Source organism: Lepisma saccharinum, chromosome 20 (genome assembly GCF_977018435.1).
Source record: "Lepisma saccharinum chromosome 20, izLepSacc3.1, whole genome shotgun sequence".
Classification (NCBI taxonomy): Eukaryota; Metazoa; Arthropoda; class Insecta; order Zygentoma; family Lepismatidae; genus Lepisma; species Lepisma saccharinum.
In genome coordinates, this window is record NC_139248.1 from 31,302,977 (window position 1) to 31,322,611 (window position 19,635).

The 19,635-nt window shown below is 39.2% G+C and overlaps 2 protein-coding genes across 3 annotated transcripts in view; both read left to right on the plus strand.

Moving 5' to 3' along the window:
* LOC146003849 (inactive dipeptidyl peptidase 10) overlaps window positions 1-19,635 on the plus strand; it is a 601,005-nt gene that overhangs the window by 91,809 nt on the left and 489,561 nt on the right. The window lies entirely within an intron of this gene.
* LOC146003413 (uncharacterized) overlaps window positions 1-19,635 on the plus strand; it is a 62,203-nt gene that overhangs the window by 7,442 nt on the left and 35,126 nt on the right. Inside the window, exon 2 of the mRNA XM_083141697.1 lies at window positions 456-1,553. Coding sequence (XP_082997823.1) covers window positions 456-1,553 — 1,098 coding nt within the window. The remainder of the gene's footprint in view (window positions 1-455; window positions 1,554-19,635) is intronic.

The window sequence follows — 19,635 nt, forward strand, 5'->3', positions numbered from 1 at the left end:
CTGGTCCTCCAAGAATGGGGGTTGGGCGTGGGGCCGACAACCCCATCCCACAAAAGGAACCACGTTACGAGACCTCAAAGAAATGTAGCCGGACAGATCTACCGACGACGGACTGGCGTGAACAATGGACAAGCGAATTATGGAAAGGGAAGGGATCTATATGTAGGGAGCTGGAATGTGCTATCTTTGTATAGGGCAGGTGCATTGAGGATGTTGCTGGATCAACTAAATAATTATAAGCCTGCGATAGTGGCATTGCAAGAAGTACGTTGGATCGGAAAAGGAGTTTTGGAAAAGAGAGAAGCAACTGTATTCTATAGCTGTGATGAAAGGCTGCATATGCTAGGAACTGGGTTTATAATACATAAACAACTAAAACATCTAGTGATAGGATTTAAAGCTATAAGTTCAAGATTATCGACATTAAGAGTTAAAGGAGAGTTCTTTAATTACAGTATAATCAATGCACATGCACCCACGGAAGTATCCACAGATGATGTAAAAGAAGATTTCTATGATGCGTTAGAGAAAGCATTTGATGATTGCCCAAAAAATGACATAAAAATAGTAATTGGAGACTTCAATGCCCAGATAGGCATTGAAGACGTGTATCAACCAACAATTGGTAAACAAAGTATGCATAAAGTAACAAATAACAATGGTATGAGGCTAATAATGTTTGCAGCATCTCGGAATCAAGTAATAACAACAACTCTGTTCCAGCACAAGGATATTCATAAAATGACATGGAGAGCCCCGGATGGAAAAACTTACAATCAAATTGACCACATGCTAATAGATTGTAGACATAGATCAGATGTCATTGATGTTAGATCTTTTAGAGGGGCTAATATTGATTTCGACCATTATTTGATTATGGGAAGGATTAGAGCAAGAATATCTAATAGTCGAAAAATGAAGGCGACTAGCCTGATTAAACTTAATGTCACGCAGTTAAGAAATCCAACGGTGGTTGAGAGGTACAGAAGTAAATTACAAGAGAGATTCGTCGGGATGAAACCGGCAGAAGTGGAAAATGTAGATGAGAGGTGGGATAGATATAAGCTGAGGATCAGTAATGTAGCAAAGGAAATACTTGAAACACAAAAGCCAGTAAAGAAAGAAACGTGGTTCGATGAGGAATGTCAAAATGTAACCAAAGAAAAGAATGATGTATATAAGAGGATGCAGCAAAGAAGTGCAACAAGGAGAGTTAGGGATGAATATCAAGAGAAAAGAAGGATTGAGAAGAGAGTACATAGGAAAAGAAAAAGGGAATGGATGAAGCAAGAGATGAAGCAGTTGGAAAGCCTGCATGAGCAGAAGAATGTAAGACAGATGTATAAGCTGGTAAATAATACAAAAGATGTTTTTAAACCAAGGACAACAGTCTGTAGAAATGAAACAGGCGATATAATTAGTGACACTAATGGAATTTTAGAAAGGTGGAGAAGGCATTTTAATGATGTATTGAATGGCAGTGCAGATGTAGCAGGTATGCTGGAAGAAGGATTAAATGAAGAAGAAGAAGAAGAGGGCATAGAAAGTCCAAAGTTAGATGAAGTATGGGAGGCAGTCAAGATATTAAAAAATAGTAAAGCACCTGGTATAGATAACTTGCAAGCAGAGCTGCTTAAGCATGGAGGCGAGAGTGTCATTAGAGGCTTGAAGGAAATAATAAACATAATCTGGAAAAGGGGACAGATGCCAAGTGAATGGAGGACGGGTATCATAGTACCTATCCACAAGAAAGGGGACATGATGGAGTGTGCAAACTATCGTGGAATTACATTGTTGAACGTTGCATATAAAGTATTTGCAAGAATTATATATAAAAGACTACTACCATATGTAGAAAAGTGCATTGGACCATATCAATGTGGGTTCAGGCCAGGGAAATCTACAATTAACCAGATATTCACCTTAAGGCAAATACTGGAGAAAACGCTGGAGTTTGGGATAGGAACACACCACCTATTTCTTGATTTTAAATCTGCATACGATAGTATAAACAGGACCCAACTATATCTGGCAATGAAAGATCTCGGAATTCCAATAGGATTAATAAGAATGGTAAGGATAACTATGGAGGGCTCTAATAGTAAGATAAGAGTAGGAGGACAACTCTCAGAACCTGTTGAAATAGAAAATGGACTAAGACAAGGCGATGTGCTGTCCTGTTTGTTGTTTAGCATTGCCTTAGAGAAGGTTATACGGGAAGCTCGGGTGCAAATTAGGGGTACCATATATTATAAGTCAATCCAGATACTTGCATATGCAGATGATGTGGACATAGTAGGAAGATCTCTACATGCAGTGGAAGAAGAATTTCTGGCCATAGAAAGGGAAGGAAAAAAGATGGGATTGGTGGTGAATGAAGGGAAGACTAAGTACATGGCAGCAGGCAAAGCACACAGATATAATCCATCACCGACCATAACAATGGCTAATTATACCTTTGATAGAGTGGATGCCTTTATCTACCTGGGTTCTGTTGTGACATATGAAAATGATTCACAGGAGGAAGTAAAGGCACGACTTATAGCAGCGAATAGGGCCTATTATGGACTACAGAGACAATTTAAGAGCACCATATTGTCCAGACAACTAAGTTAATACTTTACAAGACACTGATAAGACCTGTATTGACTTATGCTGCGGAAACTTGGACCAGTACAAGGAAAGATGAAGAGTTGGTAGAGACCTTTGAAAGAAAGATATTACGAAGAATATTGGGACCAGTATGTGAGAATGGAAAATGGAGAAAGCGATTTAATAAGGAGCTCTATGACTTATATCAAGAACCAACAGTTATTGGTGTAATAAAGGCGGCTAGATTAAGATGGGCAGGTCATGTGATGCGCATGAGTGATAGTGACCCTGCAAAGAGAGTGATGTTGGATAGCCCAGGTGGACAAAGGAAACGAGGAAGGCCTAAATTAAGATGGGTGGATGGAGTGGATGAGGATGTTCGGAGGCTCCAGTATAGAAATTGGAAAGCTGTGGCGAAAGGTAGAGATAGATGGAGACAAATCACAGAGGAGGCCAAGGTTCATCAGTGGACTGTAGCGCCATAAGAAGAAGAAGAAGAAGAAGAAGAAGAAGTATATATATATATATATATATATATATATTTGTACATGGTGGTAAAGATCTGAAATACTGAGTGTAAAGATAATTACGTTGTGCATTGTACTTAATAATTGAAATATTGTATTCATGTAGGCTATTTTTGTAGATAATAGTTAGATATTTTATTCCACTCTCTTCAATTAACATGTAGTATTATAATTCGGTTTGTTAACTGTTGTATATACATATAATTTAGCGTTGACATGTTTTATGTTTATTTACATTTCTGCACAATAACATTTCTTATCAAACTGTAAATTTACAAACTCAAAGCAAGAAATGTAGAACACTGTAATTGGGCATTCGCCTGTTGTGTTTAATAATAATAAAGAAATAATGAAAAGTAATATACGGCAAATTCTACCAAAAAGTTGAATATTATTACGGGATGTAGTGCGTGACTGTTCCGTAAGCACCAAAATGTCAATCTCTCTTCCATATAATACAACCTGGACTTGTAGGCGTGAACAGACCCTCTGATTAGGGGGGCAAAAGTCTTGATGAATATACATACATTATATATATATATATATATATATATATATATATATATATATATATATATGATGTAGCAACATAGAGGCAACATAAATAAATTGTCTCTGAAATGTGCCACGCTCCTTTTCCTCCAAACAATTGTGTTCATGCATTTAAGACAAAATTGTATAGCACCAAGAGTCCGAAGTACTTAGTAGTCACAACTTCTGTGTATGATAATTTACAAAGCATTGCAGAAAATAATAAAAGTGCGAGCGAAGCGAGCAAGAAAATTTTTAGATCCAAATTTTTGCAACCTGATAACAATATTGATTTATTATGGCACAAAAAATTACATAGGGCCGATGGCATTCTCTTTTACATTTTTTAAAATTTAGATCGTTCGGCGCCCAGGGCCAACTCCCGTCACTCCCTAGCTACGGCAGACACTGCGAGCGAAGCTATCAAGAAAATTTACCGAAATGTATTTGTATTTGCATAAAATTTTATATCGAAGGTGCAATTGCCCCTTTGTGTCCCCTGCAGGTGCTCTTGTCCCTATAGAAGAAATAATGCAAAAAAAGTGAACTTAATTTCATCTTGAGTATCCTTTGTCCTGCTACTCTTAGATTCTACTATAGCTCTTTTCAGTTCTTACGTCGTGCGGTCTAGAAGCTGGCAGGGGAAGTGGGGACCGGGGAACATGCCGCTGACCAACCAGAGAACAGACCACCTAGCGGTGGAGCCGAGAGTTAGTTAGTTGCGGGAGGAAGCTGCAGGCGCTAACTTCGTTCTTCACGTTGCTGTGTTGCCAATTCACCGCGTTGTTGATGGTCTTTTGCCCCAGTGTTGATTCCTGTTTGTTATGAGCGGAATGTAGGAATAACATACGTGGGAGTAATTGTTGTCGCGTCGTGTATTGCCTAACTGCATTGTTTCTTCGATAAACGTGTATGTGGCATGTGATGTTACGTTTATTTGTACTCTCGCTGTTCCATTGTGACGCGAACTGTGCAGCATATTGTTAGGGAAGGCAAAGACAGTCTTGAATCACCGCGCAAACGAATCAAAAGGAACAGTATCACAAAGGCAATCGACGGTTGCGATAAAGATATAACAAGAAGAATTATCCTCGGGTATTATGTAAAGGGTGAATATCCAACACTGAACAAGTTTTCGTTGATTTGCATACATTAATAAGCTTTCAGTGGGGAGTTTCGTCGTTGTGAAGGATACTGAAGTATATGGGGTTCAAGTACAAAAAGAGCAATGACGGTAGACGATTTCTGATGGAGAGAGCCGATATACGAGTTACAGCCAGAGTAACGTTTTTGAGAAAAATGCATCTTCTAAAAAATAAGGAACCTTTGCCCTATATAGGTATTTCATTTAGATGAAACGTACATAGATCAGAATTACGCTCCAACGAAAATCTGGCAAAATAAAGAGGGTACAGGGGGTTTAAAAGTGCCCGTGGGTAAAGGTGGGCGCATTATTGTTTGTCACGTAGGTTCCAGTCACACTGGTTTTCTACAGGCACGTAAATTAGTTTTCAGTGGTTTTTGCAGTTTTTAGATACGCTTGACGAAAGGAAAATCAAAGACGCAGTGATTGTAATGGACCATTCGGTACAGTTGGAAAGAATTCCTACAACCATGGCCGTATTTAGAGGTTCAACCCCCCCCCCCCCGAAACTTCTGACATGTTGGATTAATGGAAGTTCAGAAACCAAAATCTGTAACAAATTTTCAATTTTTTTTTCGAAGCATCACAAAAATACATGGAGACAAAGTTGAAACGATCGAGCTAGAATTTTCATACATTTGGAATTCTGAAACTTGAGTGAAACATAATTTATTCTCGGAATCGTAGCCCACCCGCGACCCCTCTGCTGTTATCTTTCCAGTGTTGTTCCTGCGTCACAAGGAATATAGACTGAAGATTCCCTTATGATTGTCCCACAATTCCATTTCCAGCTTTTAAATTCCCAAACCTAGGATCTCCAGTTTTGTAGCGCATTACGTTCGCGATTGAGGTTACAATCCATGCACCAGGCTAAGTTTTTAAAAAGAATAACTGGTTCCACACTTCTCAAAATTCCAAAAATTTAATTTTAAAGTCAAACAACAAAAGCTTTATGACTAAAATTTCCATCTAACTTTTAAAGCTTTTCTCTTGAAGGTATCTAAAGTTTAATGACGAAGTATAATAATTGTGCATTTCAGTACACACTGTAGGAAACGTAAAAAAAAAGAAAAAGAAACTTGTGCTGGATATTCACTCATCTGCTGGATTGAGTAAGCCCCCTCAAGGATATAACAATAATATAATAATAATAATTATTAGTATTATTATTATGGAATAAAATTGTTTTATTATTATGAAACTTTAATTATTATTGTACAATTATTGTTATTATTTCTATTATTCAAATTTCTGGCGACGCCCATGGGAACAATTATTAATGAACCCCCCCCCGAATTTTTTTCCTACCTACGGCCATGCCTACAACGTATACCCTTGATATCATACACTTATCGGTATTCTACTGACCACAAGATGGGGATAATACGCATTCTCAGGCCATACACGAACAATGGGACGTCTGTATTTCATGGTTCTTTCGATTTCAACTCGCCTTTCCCGCTACTCTGGCAACGCTGCAGTCTCTCTCTCTAACCGGCCTGTCTCGTTGCGCTGGATAGGTCGTTTCCCCGCTCTCCACTTCCCCTGCCAGCTTCTAGAGCGCACGCCGTAACAACTGAAAAGAGCTATAGTGTTGCTATCTTTTACCTCATTGTTTGCTCTCCTAGAATTGATTTCTGTGCATGATTGGGGAGGAGCAACGCCCATTGCCGCTTGTGTTTGCGCCACTGCACCCCCTTCCCCCGTAGTTGCTAATCGAATTGAAAATACTTAATTTTATTTAAGAGTATACTATCGTTTAATAACGACAATAAGATTCCTCTACACTAAATTTCTAGGTGAAAGTATGATAATGTAGGGACACGGACATCTGGAAGGGGGCAAGGATGGTCATACCTCCCCCTTTAGAAAACGAATGTCATACTAAAAATGCATATATCACACGTATAATTTGATTTCAGTCATAGTAAGTTACATTAATGCCATAATTTCAAATTCAAGTGCTGCTTTTTGAGCGGCAACATTGTTATCGGGGTAATATGCCCCATGGAAAAATACTTTGATTGTCCCTCCGTGGAAAGAATCTGCGGACGTCCATGAATAGGGGGCGGAGGTGGGGAATCAAGTGTGATATCATTGAATAGCTTTCTAACACTTATTAAAAACGTATTTTTTTCGTTTTCCGTTTCGATGTGTATTTCTCACGATATGTGACCGTTCCGGGACTTTTGAACCCCCCTTTGTATATATATATATATATATATATATATATATATATATATATATATATATATATATATATATATATATATATACTGTTAAATTGATTTGAATTTTTGGACACATTAAATCACACAGACCTTTTATATTGTTAATAGCTATATTTGTGTGTGTGTATGTGGGGGGGAGAGAGGCGGTAATTCGTATGCTTGAAATAGAGAAAATATTTGCTTCTAGCCTTGAATTTTTTGGAAGTTAGACTTGAAAACCGGGAATTATATTTGAATTTTATAATGGTCCCAGATTAGTTACCCTATCCCAATAACAAAATTGCAAATGGGATTTGCTTTTTAGTGTCGAATTTGTGGATTGTTTCTGGCAAAAGGAAGAACATGTCTCTATCTCTCTCTCTCTCTCTCTCTGTCTGTTTCTCACACTCTCTCTCTCCCTCAGGAAAAGAGAAAGGAGAGAGAGAGAGAGAGAGTTGACTTTCTTCTATCTTTCTCTCCCTTTTTTTCTCTTTGTCTCTCCCTCTCCAGGAAGAAGAAGAAGAAGAAGAAACGAAGAGAGAAAGGAGATGAAAGTGAGTTTCTCTTCTTTTCGTCTTTCTCTCTCTCTAAAGAAGAGAGAGAAATAGAGAGAGAGAGAGGATCATAGAGAAAAAGAAGGAAAGAAAAATAAGGTGCATGGGAGAGGGAGAGAGCGAAAGAGAGGGGTAAGAAAGAAAAATAAAGGAGTGAAAGAAAAGTAAAAACTTCTCTCTCTTCCTTCTTCCTTGCTTTCTCTTTGTTTATCTATTTCTCTTGCTCCATCTAGAGGAAACAAAGAGAAATGGGAAGAAGGAGATCATTCTTCCTCCCTCTCTCTGATGTATAAAGAGAAAGATGAAGAAAGAAGAGAAAAAGAGGGAGAGAGGGAAGGGATAGAGAGGAAAGAGATAAGGATGGAAACAAACGAGAACTGACCCTGTCCTGCGGCACAAGAAGCAAGCATGCTGCTCTTTCATCTCACTGGCCACGAGAGATCGGTTGCCACGGATACAGCATCCAGGCATGGAAAAACGGATACAAGTCACAGTAAACAGGGACTTGGGAAAAGCATCCTGAGATAACTTCGGCCGGAGAAGAGTTCAGATGTTTTGGAACAAAGAGAGAGACGACCAACATTCAAAGGACAAAAGATACGTTCCGCCTTTCTGTCTCCGTTCCCCTGGTCGATTTTCCACCAAGTTTTTCTCCTTCCCGTTGTGTTTGTTGGGAGAGCAGAACCATGTGAGCATTCGGAGGTGGAGTTGGGAGACGCCAGGATAAATCCAAAGCTCAAAGGTGTGGTCGCTGAAACAGGGTGTGGTGGGTTCCTTGCTAGGGTTTTTAAATGCATTTGCGTTGTTTGTTTTCTGGTTTCCTTAACGGTATTGCATGCAAATTTGTTAAAATGTATGAGTTTCATTTAGGTACGTGCCTACAACTGGAACGAATTAGGTACATATTTCTCCCTGTGCTTGTTTTAGTCTCAATATTTTCTTCTTTCTCTTTCCCTCTTCTATCTCATGAGTCTTACTCTGTTTTCCTCTTCGCTCCCTGTGTGTCTCACTCATTGCTTCACTCTTCTCTGCGGTGCTGCTTACATTTTGTTTCCCCTCTTCTACATCTTTCCCTCTGTATCGCTCTTTGTTCACCTATTCTCTGTGCTGCGTTTCTATTTTCCCCTCATCTTTTTCTCTGTCTTACCCTGTTTTCTCTTTCATCTGTTTCTTTGTGAGTACCGCACTTTTTATATCCCTCTTCTATCTCTTTGAGTCTCAATATCCTCTCTGTGATGTCTACTCTCTCTCTTTTTCTGTCACTCACACTATTTGCTCTGCTTGTTCTCTCTCCCTCTCTCTGTGTATGTTTGTTTGTTATACTCTTTGTTTCCTTCTTCTCTCTCTCTCTCTCTCTCTTACTTTTAACTTTTAGTTTTCTCTTTGTCGTTATTATTTCGCTACATTTGTCTCTAATATTTTTCTGTCTATCTTTGCCGTCTTATCATTTGTATATTTCTGGACATCTATCCTTCTTTCCTCTCTCTCTCTCTCTCTCTACCTGTCCGTTACAACAATATATGAGGTATAAAAGTAATTCAGGCCACTATGAAGAAAATGTAACTTTACACTTATGATACACCTCAAACGTTCGAAGTGTAGAAATATATGAATAACTATAACACTTTGAATATACGAACACCTCACAATTAACACATAAACTTGGAATCGTGATGGAGTAATGGTGAAGTTGTCGCCTAGTAATGCCCGGTAGACACATAATTAGCCTTTCTGTGCATAAAGTGAACTTAAAACTAACTAAAACACATATATTGGGGTATAGGGGAACTCACATCGCGTTTGCGACATCAGGAGGTAAAGACTGTTCATATACAGTCCTCGGGTTTGAGTCGTAGAAATTTAAGCCTGGCATTCAAATGCCAGACTCTGCTGTTTACTTCAACAGCCAGTGTAATCGTCCTTTGCGTTTGTTTTCTTTATCCTCTCCATGTGCGTTTGTGGTTGTTCCTTTATCCATTTCATCCAATCATAATTCATTCTCAACTTCCAAATGTAGCCGTGTAAAATTCAATTCATTCAGTGAATAAAGAATATTAAATCATTCGTCATGCTTCAATTTTAACGTCGAATGTCAGGTTACAATTTCCATATTGTAATCCACCTAATTGACTTTAGTACGTATTGAACGGAATTGAATGCAGAGGAATGTACTGAATATATTTGGGTGCATAATATCTTGAGCGGTTGACAGGTTAGAGACTTTTCCCGGGCTTAATTTCTGGGTTGATATATGTACTTCTATTTATATTCTTCCTCAGAAACTTCCTATGAATTTAGGGAACAATTCTAGATTACATGCTTTTAATCTTTGGTGCGTCTTTCTTTTTGTTCTTCGCTCATCTCTCTCTCTGCCTTTCTCTCTGTATCGTTCTTCTATCTGTCCCTCTTTTTGTGCGTGTCTCAATTTTCCTTCTATCTCCCTGTGCCTCTCTCTCTATGCCGTCTCACTTTTTGTTATTCTCTTTCTCTCTCTCTCTCTCTCTCTCCCTTTCTATGTTTCAAACTACTTGTTATGCTTCTTCTCTCCTTCTTTCTGTTTGTGTGTTACACTCTGTTTGCCTTGTTTCGCTGTTTCTCAAATGTATTTTGTTTTCTCCTCTCTTTATTTTTGTCATCTTCTTTATTTCCCTCTCCTCCCTGTGCATCACGTTTTCCTTCTCATCTTTTTCTACCCCTCTCTCTATTTCTGTGCTCCAATTTATATTCCTCTCTCTCTCTCTCTCTCTCTATCTCGATTTCTGTGCTCGGATTTCAATTTCTCTCTCTCTCTCTCTCTCTCTCGCTCTATGTGTGTGTGTGTGTTCTCTGTCTTTAATGCTCTTTCAGTAGGTTTAATAATGAAGTTGCGAGATGTTCTTTCAGGTAACTTTGCATTGATATACGGTATATCCCATTTACTATCTTATACAGTGGCATCTTGATTTTACGTTACCTTAGTTATTTTTTCCGTCAGTATTATCTTAAAACTCCACAACAACATATAAAATGCAATGAAAATCCGTAGTTCTCTGTACGTGCAACGTGTGTTCTCCAGTGAATACTAATACACTTCCCGGTAATGTTTCTTGCTGGTGTGACCCTATTTCTAAAAGTAAATTTCGTGGTGAAACCTTATAGGGAAGTCTTGCTTGAGACTTCTTCGTATGTCCCGGTAACTTACTTTTCGCCTCTCGCGAAACGATAGCCTAGGCGGGACAACGTGTATTGATCAACAGCGGTGCTTTTTTCACATCCCCTCCTCCACGGCGGGTGCTTCGCGGACCTGAACGAAGCCTTGAGGGCGTATCTGATTACTCTCGCGCCTTCGAACAGTGATAGCAACTTTATTTCGGAAGAATTCCCTTACACAGGTTGAAAATTCCCCATTTTTCTAGTATACGTACTTTATATTTCTTAGGTTAAATTTTCCTTAATATCCCTTTAGAACGTAAAATTTCCCTCGATTTATCTTTCAAAAACACTTTCGAAAGTATAGTTCGCAATTTTTTTCTTCAGTTATTCAAAAGTTAATGCAGAATGTTCTCCTATCGTTACCTTGCCTTTATGCATCTTCATGTATCTGTACTGGGAGAATGCCGTCGTTTGGAACACAACAACATCAATAATCATTGGAAAAGAGTTTACCCTTAAATGACTGTATCTACTTCAGTGTGCACGCTGTCCCGGAAATCTCTAGAACAGGCGAACGAGTTCGGTTCAATTTTTAAGTCCACTTTATGCACAGAAAGGCTAATCGGGACGAGACATACTAATTGAAGTGCAATGTGCATCTACGGTGGGCGAGAACAAGTGACTCGAGAGGGCTCGGCTAATGAACGCATGAGAGGGAAGTGAGTGCATGGAGGGGAAAACGCGGCTACTGCTACCAGTCATTTGCGACAGCATGCACTGCTTTGCTCCACCCACTCGCTTTCTCCCCTTCTCTATCGTTATACGCGACGCTGCATCACACTTTCCCGAGGCAGAGTGTAGCGTGCTTGACTCAGCAGCCATGGTAATATCCACATTTACTAAGGGGTAAATAAAAGTCACATCTTTGATTGGTAATACAAACTATAATTTCCAATTTCGAGAACCTTACAATTAGCCAAAACAAGTAAAAATTGTGAAATATTATTAAATGGAAAATGCAACAAAAGATGCATTTATGGCCATAATATTTATGCTCATCAGTATGCTTATTTATTAATAGGTTTTTTTTGTCAAAATCGATAAGAAACCTGATGCTGTTGAAATATGCCCTTTCAATAACAACATACATTTGCATATAAATACTCTGTCTAGTCAGTTCCAATGTCCGTCAGTTCATATCAGCACATGCATGGAACGGCCGGTCCCCGTGGAGTGGTTAGCACAGCTCGATGCGACGTCAGAGGTCTCGGGTTTGTAACGGTATATTTTGTGCTTTTAAGCTGATTCTCAGCAACATACACAATATACACAACCATACATTTTTGAATCCTTGTCCCGAGGTTCAAAACTTGCAGTACCAGAAGTTCTGTGGATGCTAGTTTAGGCAATAGACACGTACTTCTTCAAATTACAGCTTAACGCCCATTTCCTTTTAGATATATATAGGTTTATTCATATTATATTTACAGAAGTTAATTCTTGGCCGTTATTCACAAAATTACATTTCGGTGTACCCTGTCCCCCCTTCCAGAAGAGAGTGTGTAGACTCGCGTAGCCACTGGCTCCACGAGTAAAAAAAAATATAACCCTCAGTACCAAAAAAGGTGGCTGGAGGTATGTGTGTTGTGTACCCGGTTTCCCGCATGAAATAAACTATTGGAATAATATGAAAAGAGCAAGTGTGTGTATTAAAAGAAAGAAAGTTAACATCCCCGCCGTCGGTTCACATAATAAGGAAAGAAAGCTCGCCCAGCCGCACCCCTCAGAGAAAAAGATACCTCTTACATTGCTGTACTCCGCCAAACATCTGAGACCCACTGCTCCGCTGCCCTTCCTATTTATAGGCCCCGCTAATGACCTAAACCGTTACTGGAAACTTACCGCTCTCCAACGGCCAAGAACCCAAAAGTACAGGAATACATAGCCATACACAATTTATAACATAAAAAAAAGGATTCAGTAATGATCGCATCATTACAGGTTTGAGTCCCGACCTGGGCATGCTTGTTCTATGTCCCTTCATCAATTTCATCATATCATCACTCATCTTTCTCGTCGCAGTGATATAAAAGCGACCTAAGTGAGAAAAATCAAAATCAGCTGGAGTGGAACGACTCGAATGCCTCCCCGAGTATTAAAACCGACCGTGGACCTTCTTCTCCAACGACCTTGAACACGATCTACAACTATAACAATAAATACTCATCTGATTTGCTCGCTACAGTACCGAACCCACTATTCATAATGAATTTCATGCTTTTAAGCGTCTCCACTTATCCAGAAGAACATTTTTTATTTCCGATTCTCACTTTCTGGTGTGCTATCAAGATAGATTCTATCTTGAGTTCGCTCTCTCTCTACAGCACCAAGTCTAACGTCCGTCAATTTACCAGGCCCTGTAAACGTCACTGCTGTTCGCTTAAACGTGAATAAAAAACTTGACCCGAGCACACGACGGAACACGATAATGTCGTCCGAAAAATTGGGACACTCGTTCAAGGACATTTCCTGTCGCAACAATAGAGCCAACGCTGTTTATGAGTAATAAAGAGCAATGAAAGACTCTGCAACTAGCAATTTTCTCAGTTTATCGCAGGGTAGAATTGTTTCTTCCTCCGCGTTCCCTTAATAACGTTACAATCGTAAAACGTCTCAGATGGAAAAAGGCAGATAATTGGTCGAATGTCTCCGCTGCTGTAATATTACGTCGAGGAAAATAGAAGCAAAATTTTGTAATTTTAAGATTCGAGGTCTGGGACTTGCAAGTCTAAACCTGGCTTTTGTCGTACTGTGTTCGCTTGTTAACGTTCTAGGTCCTGGACATTTAAGTTTACACTTGGGTTTTGTTGACTTGTTGTGCATTGCTTGAGATTCTAGGTCTTGGACATGCAAGTCTTGACTTGTGTCTTGTTGACTCGTTGTGCTTTGCTTGAGATTCTAGGGCGTGGACATGCAAGTCCGGACTTGTGTATTGTTGACTTTGTGCATTGCTTGAGATTCTAGGTCGTGGACATGCAAGTCTGGACTTGTGTATTGTTGACCTGTTGTGAGATTCTAAGGCGTGGACATGGAAGTCTGGACTTGTGTATTGTTGACTTTTTGTGCATTGCTTGAGATTCTAGGTCGTGGACATGCAAGTCTGGACTTGTGTATTGTTGACCTGTTGTGAGATTCTAAGGCGTGGACATGGAAGTCTGGACTTGTGTATTGTTGACTTTTTGTGAATTGCTTGAGATTCTAGGTCGTGAACATACAAGTCTGGACTTGTGTATTGTTGACCTGTTGTGAGATTCTGAGGCTTAGACATGGAAGTCTAGACTTGTGTATTGTTGACTTTTTGTGCATTGCTTGAGATTCTAGGTCGTGGACATGCAAGTCTGGACTTGTGTATTGTTGACCTATTGTGAGATTCTAAGGCGTGGACATGCAAGTCTGGACTTGTGTAATGTTGACTTGTTGTACATTGCTTGAGATTCTAGGTCGTGGACATGCAAGTCTGGACTTGTGTATTGTTGACCTATTGTGAGATTCTAGGTCGTGGACATGCAAGTCTGGACTTGTGCATTGTTGACCTATTGTGAGATTCTAAGGCGTGGACATGCAAGTCTGGACTTGTGTAATGTTGACTTGTTGTACATTGCTTGAGATTCTAGGTCGTGGACATGCAAGTCTGGACTTGTGTATTGTTGACCTGTTGTGAGATTCTAGGTCGTGGACATGCAAGTCTGGACTTGTGTATTGTTGACCTGTTGTGAGATTCTAGGTCGTGGACATGCAAGTCTGGACTTGTGTATTGTTGACCTATTGTGAGATTCTAAGGCGTGGACATGCAAGTCTGGACTTGTGTAATGTTGTCTTGTTGTACATTGCTTGAGATTCTAGGTCGTGGACATGCAAGTCTGGACTTGTGTATTGTTGACCTGTTGTGCGATTCTAGGTCGTGGACATGCAAGTCTGGACTTGTGTATTGTTGACCTATTATGAGATTCTAAGGCGTGGACATGCAAGTCTGGACTTGTGTAATGTTGACTTGTTGTACATTGCTTGAGATTCTAGGTCGTGGACATGCAAGTCTGGACTTGTGTATTGTTGACCTGTTGTGAGATTCTAGGTCGTGGACATGCAAGTCTGGACTTGTGTATTGTTGACCTATTGTGAGATTCTAGGTCGTGGACATGCAAGTCTGTACTTGTGCATTGTTGACCTATTGTGAGATTCTAAGGCGTGGACATGCAAGTCTGGACTTTTGTAATGTTGACTTGTTGTACATTGCTTGAGATTCTAGGTCGTGGACATGCAAGTCTGGACTTGTGTATTGTTGACCTGTTGTGAGATTCTAGGTCGTGGACATGCGAGTCTGGACTTGTGTATTGTTGACCTATTGTGAGATTCTAAGGCGGGGACATGCAAGTCTGGACTTGTGTAATGTTGTCTTGTTGTACATTGCTTGAGATTCTAGGTCGTGGACATGCAAGTCTGGACTTGTGTATTGTTGACCTGTTGTGCGATTCTAGGTCGTGGACATGCAAGTCTGGACTTGTGTATTGTTGACCTATTGTGAGATTCTAAGGCGTGGACATGCAAGTCTGGACTTGTGTAATGTTGACTTGTTGTACATTGCTTGAGATTCTAGGTCGTGGACATGCAAGTCTGGACTTGTGTATTGTTGACCTGTTGTGAGATTCTAGGTCGTGGACTAGCAAGTCTCAACCTTGAAAGGGAAGGAAATAATGAAAAGAGTAATAGGAAAAGAAACGTAAAGAAATTAAACAATAGGAGAGCAAGAGAAAGGGAGAGAAGGGTAAGAGGAAGAACGTAAAGAAATGAAACAAGGGGATGGGAAGAGAAAAAGAGAAAAGGGGATGATAGAAAAATAAAGGAATAAATAAAAACAAATGAAGATCAATAGAATGGAAAAGTAGGAGAGAAAAGAGATAGCGAGACATCGAGGGAGATTAAGAGAGAAAACAGATAAGAGAATGAAAAGGAAAACACAGGCAGAGAGGAAGAGAGGGATTGGAGGATAGAAATAGAGAGAAAGTTGAAGATATAGAAAAATATATAATTTGGAGACAATGAGAGAGAGAGAGAGATAGAGAGAGGAATGAAATATTCTCAAGAACCATAATCACCGAAGTAGATGCCTTTTGAACAAAGTCCTCTGGCAACGTCGCTGTTAATCATCATTCGTCCTCGTCGCCAGGATTAGTCAAACGTGTCAGAAGAGCGATGCAAGGCAAGAAAGATTACGATAAAGTGAATGTTATTTTTCTGGAAATACACGGTTACTATGAAAACTGCAGAGTACAACAGCATACTAAAGCTCAGTGTCGTGATCTCTCATGAACCCAGGACTGTATTGGAATACATGCATCGAAGATGAGGCCACACATCTATTTATAACTTGCCTCAGGCTCTACTGCCGGCTGTAAATTACAACCTCGCCCTTGTTCGTGACCATACGAACTGTATTCATTACGGTAAAAATGGGGAAAAGCTAATGACCACAATTTGAACTTTGCCATTCGCATAAATTCCATTTTCATCAAGTGCTTTGTTGCAATTTCTTCGCCATCACGAGACCCTAAAAATATTGCTGACCGTCAACTCGGCTTGGTTCAAAAGAACCGGTAAATAGCACTAAGTGCCTTGAACCAAGTTGCTTTTTTTCAAATTCCCACAATTAATCAAACGCCCGATAGAAATCAAGGATCGTGCTATTAGTGGCGACCAAGTTTTTCCTTGTGCGTCTATTCAATAAGCCCCTTTCCTTATAATTGTCATCAATACACATTAGGCTAAGCTTCCCAATCTCTAATCCACTTAGGGAGATGGGTTCCCTCAAGAATTAGTTTAGAATTTTGTTTCAGAAGCAGTTGTTGTTGCAGTAACGTGCGAAAAGTTGGTTACGGAGGGTAGCCGGCTACTTAAGAATTCCTGTGCCCACCCATTTTTTCCACACTAACAATTTTGAAGCAATAAACAAGCATGTCATTAGGGTTTTAGGTTTTAACCTATTTTTTTTTCCTTTAGATCTATGTAAAAAATAATAAGCTATGTCAGCCTTATATTGCCTAAAAAATCTATTTGGACTGTTAGAACCTATTGTAGGTTTATGCGCCTAAATCAAGCCTTTTCTTAGGTTTTTATTTATTTTTAAAGGTTTTACGGGATTTTTATTGTCACACAGAGGCATTTGCTTTGTTTGGTCACGAAAAAAATCAATGACGAACGTGTTTGTAACGTACTCTCTGTCGATTTCCCTTCCTCCAAGTCCATGGTGATTTTTCAAAGCTCTAAACAAAGCAAAATGTCTGGTGCCACTGTTACCTATACAATCCAAAGTGGTCTGATCTGTGTGGTCTTGCTCACTTTCGCGTCACTTCGGTGCTTTGTGGCATTCACGCCTTGCAAAATAACATTTCGGCATTGAGGTTTGCACCACTGACTATGTTTTTGTTGAAAGACTATTTTCAGCACATAAGATGATCCTCGCAGACAAAATTCGCGGAGCTTGTCTGTGGATAACATGAAAAAAGATTGTTGCCTAACTATGAGGCGAAGAGTGGATTTTAATAGAAAATTTCCAATGGTAAGTTCTACCATCGACATAGTGTTAGACCACGCACACAACGTTATGCAAGATAGTGCATATTTCAGGATATAGGTGTCCCATTTTCATTGCCGGTGACTATACCTAATCAACATTTTTCAAGAATTTTGAACTCGTTTAAGTTTTTTTAAACCCAGTGTATTGGAAGAGTATTGTTATTGTGTCTCCAAATATTTACCAGGCTACAGCGGGAAAGTTTCCCTCAAGATCTGCTATTACCTGCAGTGAGTAATCAGTGAACACCTGTCAGTGAGTAGCAAATAGAAAAGTGTCACTCAAGATCACTGTCAATACCTGCAGTGAATAGCCACTGGAAAAGTTTCCCACAAGATCTCTGCCAGCACCTGCAGAGAGTAGCCAAACACTGATAAAGTTTCCCTCAATATCTGTCAGCATCTGCAGTGAGTAGCCAGCCACTGGAGAAAGTTTCCCTCAAGAATGCTACTAGCACCTGAAGTGAGTAGACAGTCAGACAATTTCTATCAACATTTCTGGCAGCATTTGCAGTGAGTAGACAGTGAAAACCTTTCCCTCGAGATTTCTGTAAGCATCTACAGTGAGTAGACGGTGGAAAAAGTTTTCCTCAAGACGTGAACTGAGTAGCCAGTCATTCGTGAGCCAATGCAGATTTCCCTGTGAGTTAAAGGAGAAAAAGTACCAATGAAAAGTGGGAAAACTATCAAGGTCTCTTGTTGAGGCGTTTCGGTCTTTTGCTTTGCGGTCTTAATTAATGACAGGCTTGCATGGGTTTGGATGACTCACAGATGACTGTTGTCTCTGATTAATGCTAATTCCAAAATGAAATCCATTTTTATCCATCACATCTAGTTTTTTTTTCCGGAAAATAGCAACATATTAACTGCCTTAATTTCATAATAAGACGTGTGGTTCCATTATTTCCTCAATAGATGTCTCTGTTTAGATGTTGGTTAAATATTAGTTTTCTAGAATACAAATCCTCCAATATTGAACTAAAAATGCACATAGAATACTAAGCATTTAATCCATCTTCTATCGTCACAAGACACATTGACATGAAAATTGTAAACTTTGATTACGTATGTTCCACTCTCGTAAGCATTTCTTTACAAAATGTCCAAAACGCAATGTTATAAAGTTCTGAACTTGACGTGGGGAAGAATCCTGATCTAAAGAAAAGTCGTGATGTGATGGGAATAAATTTATGTCATATCCGTCATCAGCATTCAGAATACTTCCAGAATCACTTATTCATTTGGAAGCAACTTAAATTTCCCATGCATAAATTTATTTTAATGCGCTGGGTAATAGATGTAATGTAATTGCGAATATGATAATTCTGATTGTGAAATTGTGAAAAATTCTGACGTGATTGGAAAAAATGGATGTCATTTCCGTGATCAGTACTCAAAATACTTTCAGAATCACTTATTCATTTGAAATAATTCGATTTTTTTTAAAAAAAAAACAAAATGCAGAGTGGTCAATCGAATATTATACACACAGAAAGTATGATAAAATTTACATTTCCTGAAGTGGATTCTAAAATCAGTTGAACTTTCATCTGCCTCGTATACCAAAACATTAATTTGTTTGCGTACGTAGTAAATTCGATGTACGTTGCCATTGCTATCGTGAGTGTTATACACGTGGAGACATTGACATGAGTTGAAATCCTGATCAGGAATATAATTCACTCATTTGAACACAAATCGAATAACGCTCCTGCATTGCAGTTGAAAATAAAATTACATGAATCAGTGCATGTTTACATATCTTATTATCTAATGTTTTTTAACGGTAATTTCAGCACATCACAGAATTGTTAGTTCTCTGTTTTAAATAATTAGATTTTTGAATACCAAACTGCATTCATTTAATACTTCTTCGTTTCTTTGGCAACGAACTTAATTCAGCTGTGGAAGAGTGGAAATTCTAATTCCAGGTAACAATAAAAACATTGGAAATGTAGGCTGGCATAAATATTATCGTGGTGCCTTTAAATTGGATGGATTATGAAAATGTAAAACGTCGGCAAAAGTTATTTCGTGCGTTGTGTTTATGGCATATTTCGACTGGCATCCCTTAATTCTTTGCAATTTAAAAGAGATGTGTGTAGTGGATTGCTTGATATTCAGGATACTTACCAAAAATTCCGTCGAAGTACGAGGCAAAAAAAGTAGATATAATTACTTTTCTCCCTAAATGTACCATCTCAGCATTCGTACATAACGCCCGAGGAAAACCACCAGTCATCGATCCGTCTATACCCTGTCCCAACTATCTCTGGAGGAAGGCTGTAGCGTCAGAGAAGGGGAGGAAATCGAGTGGG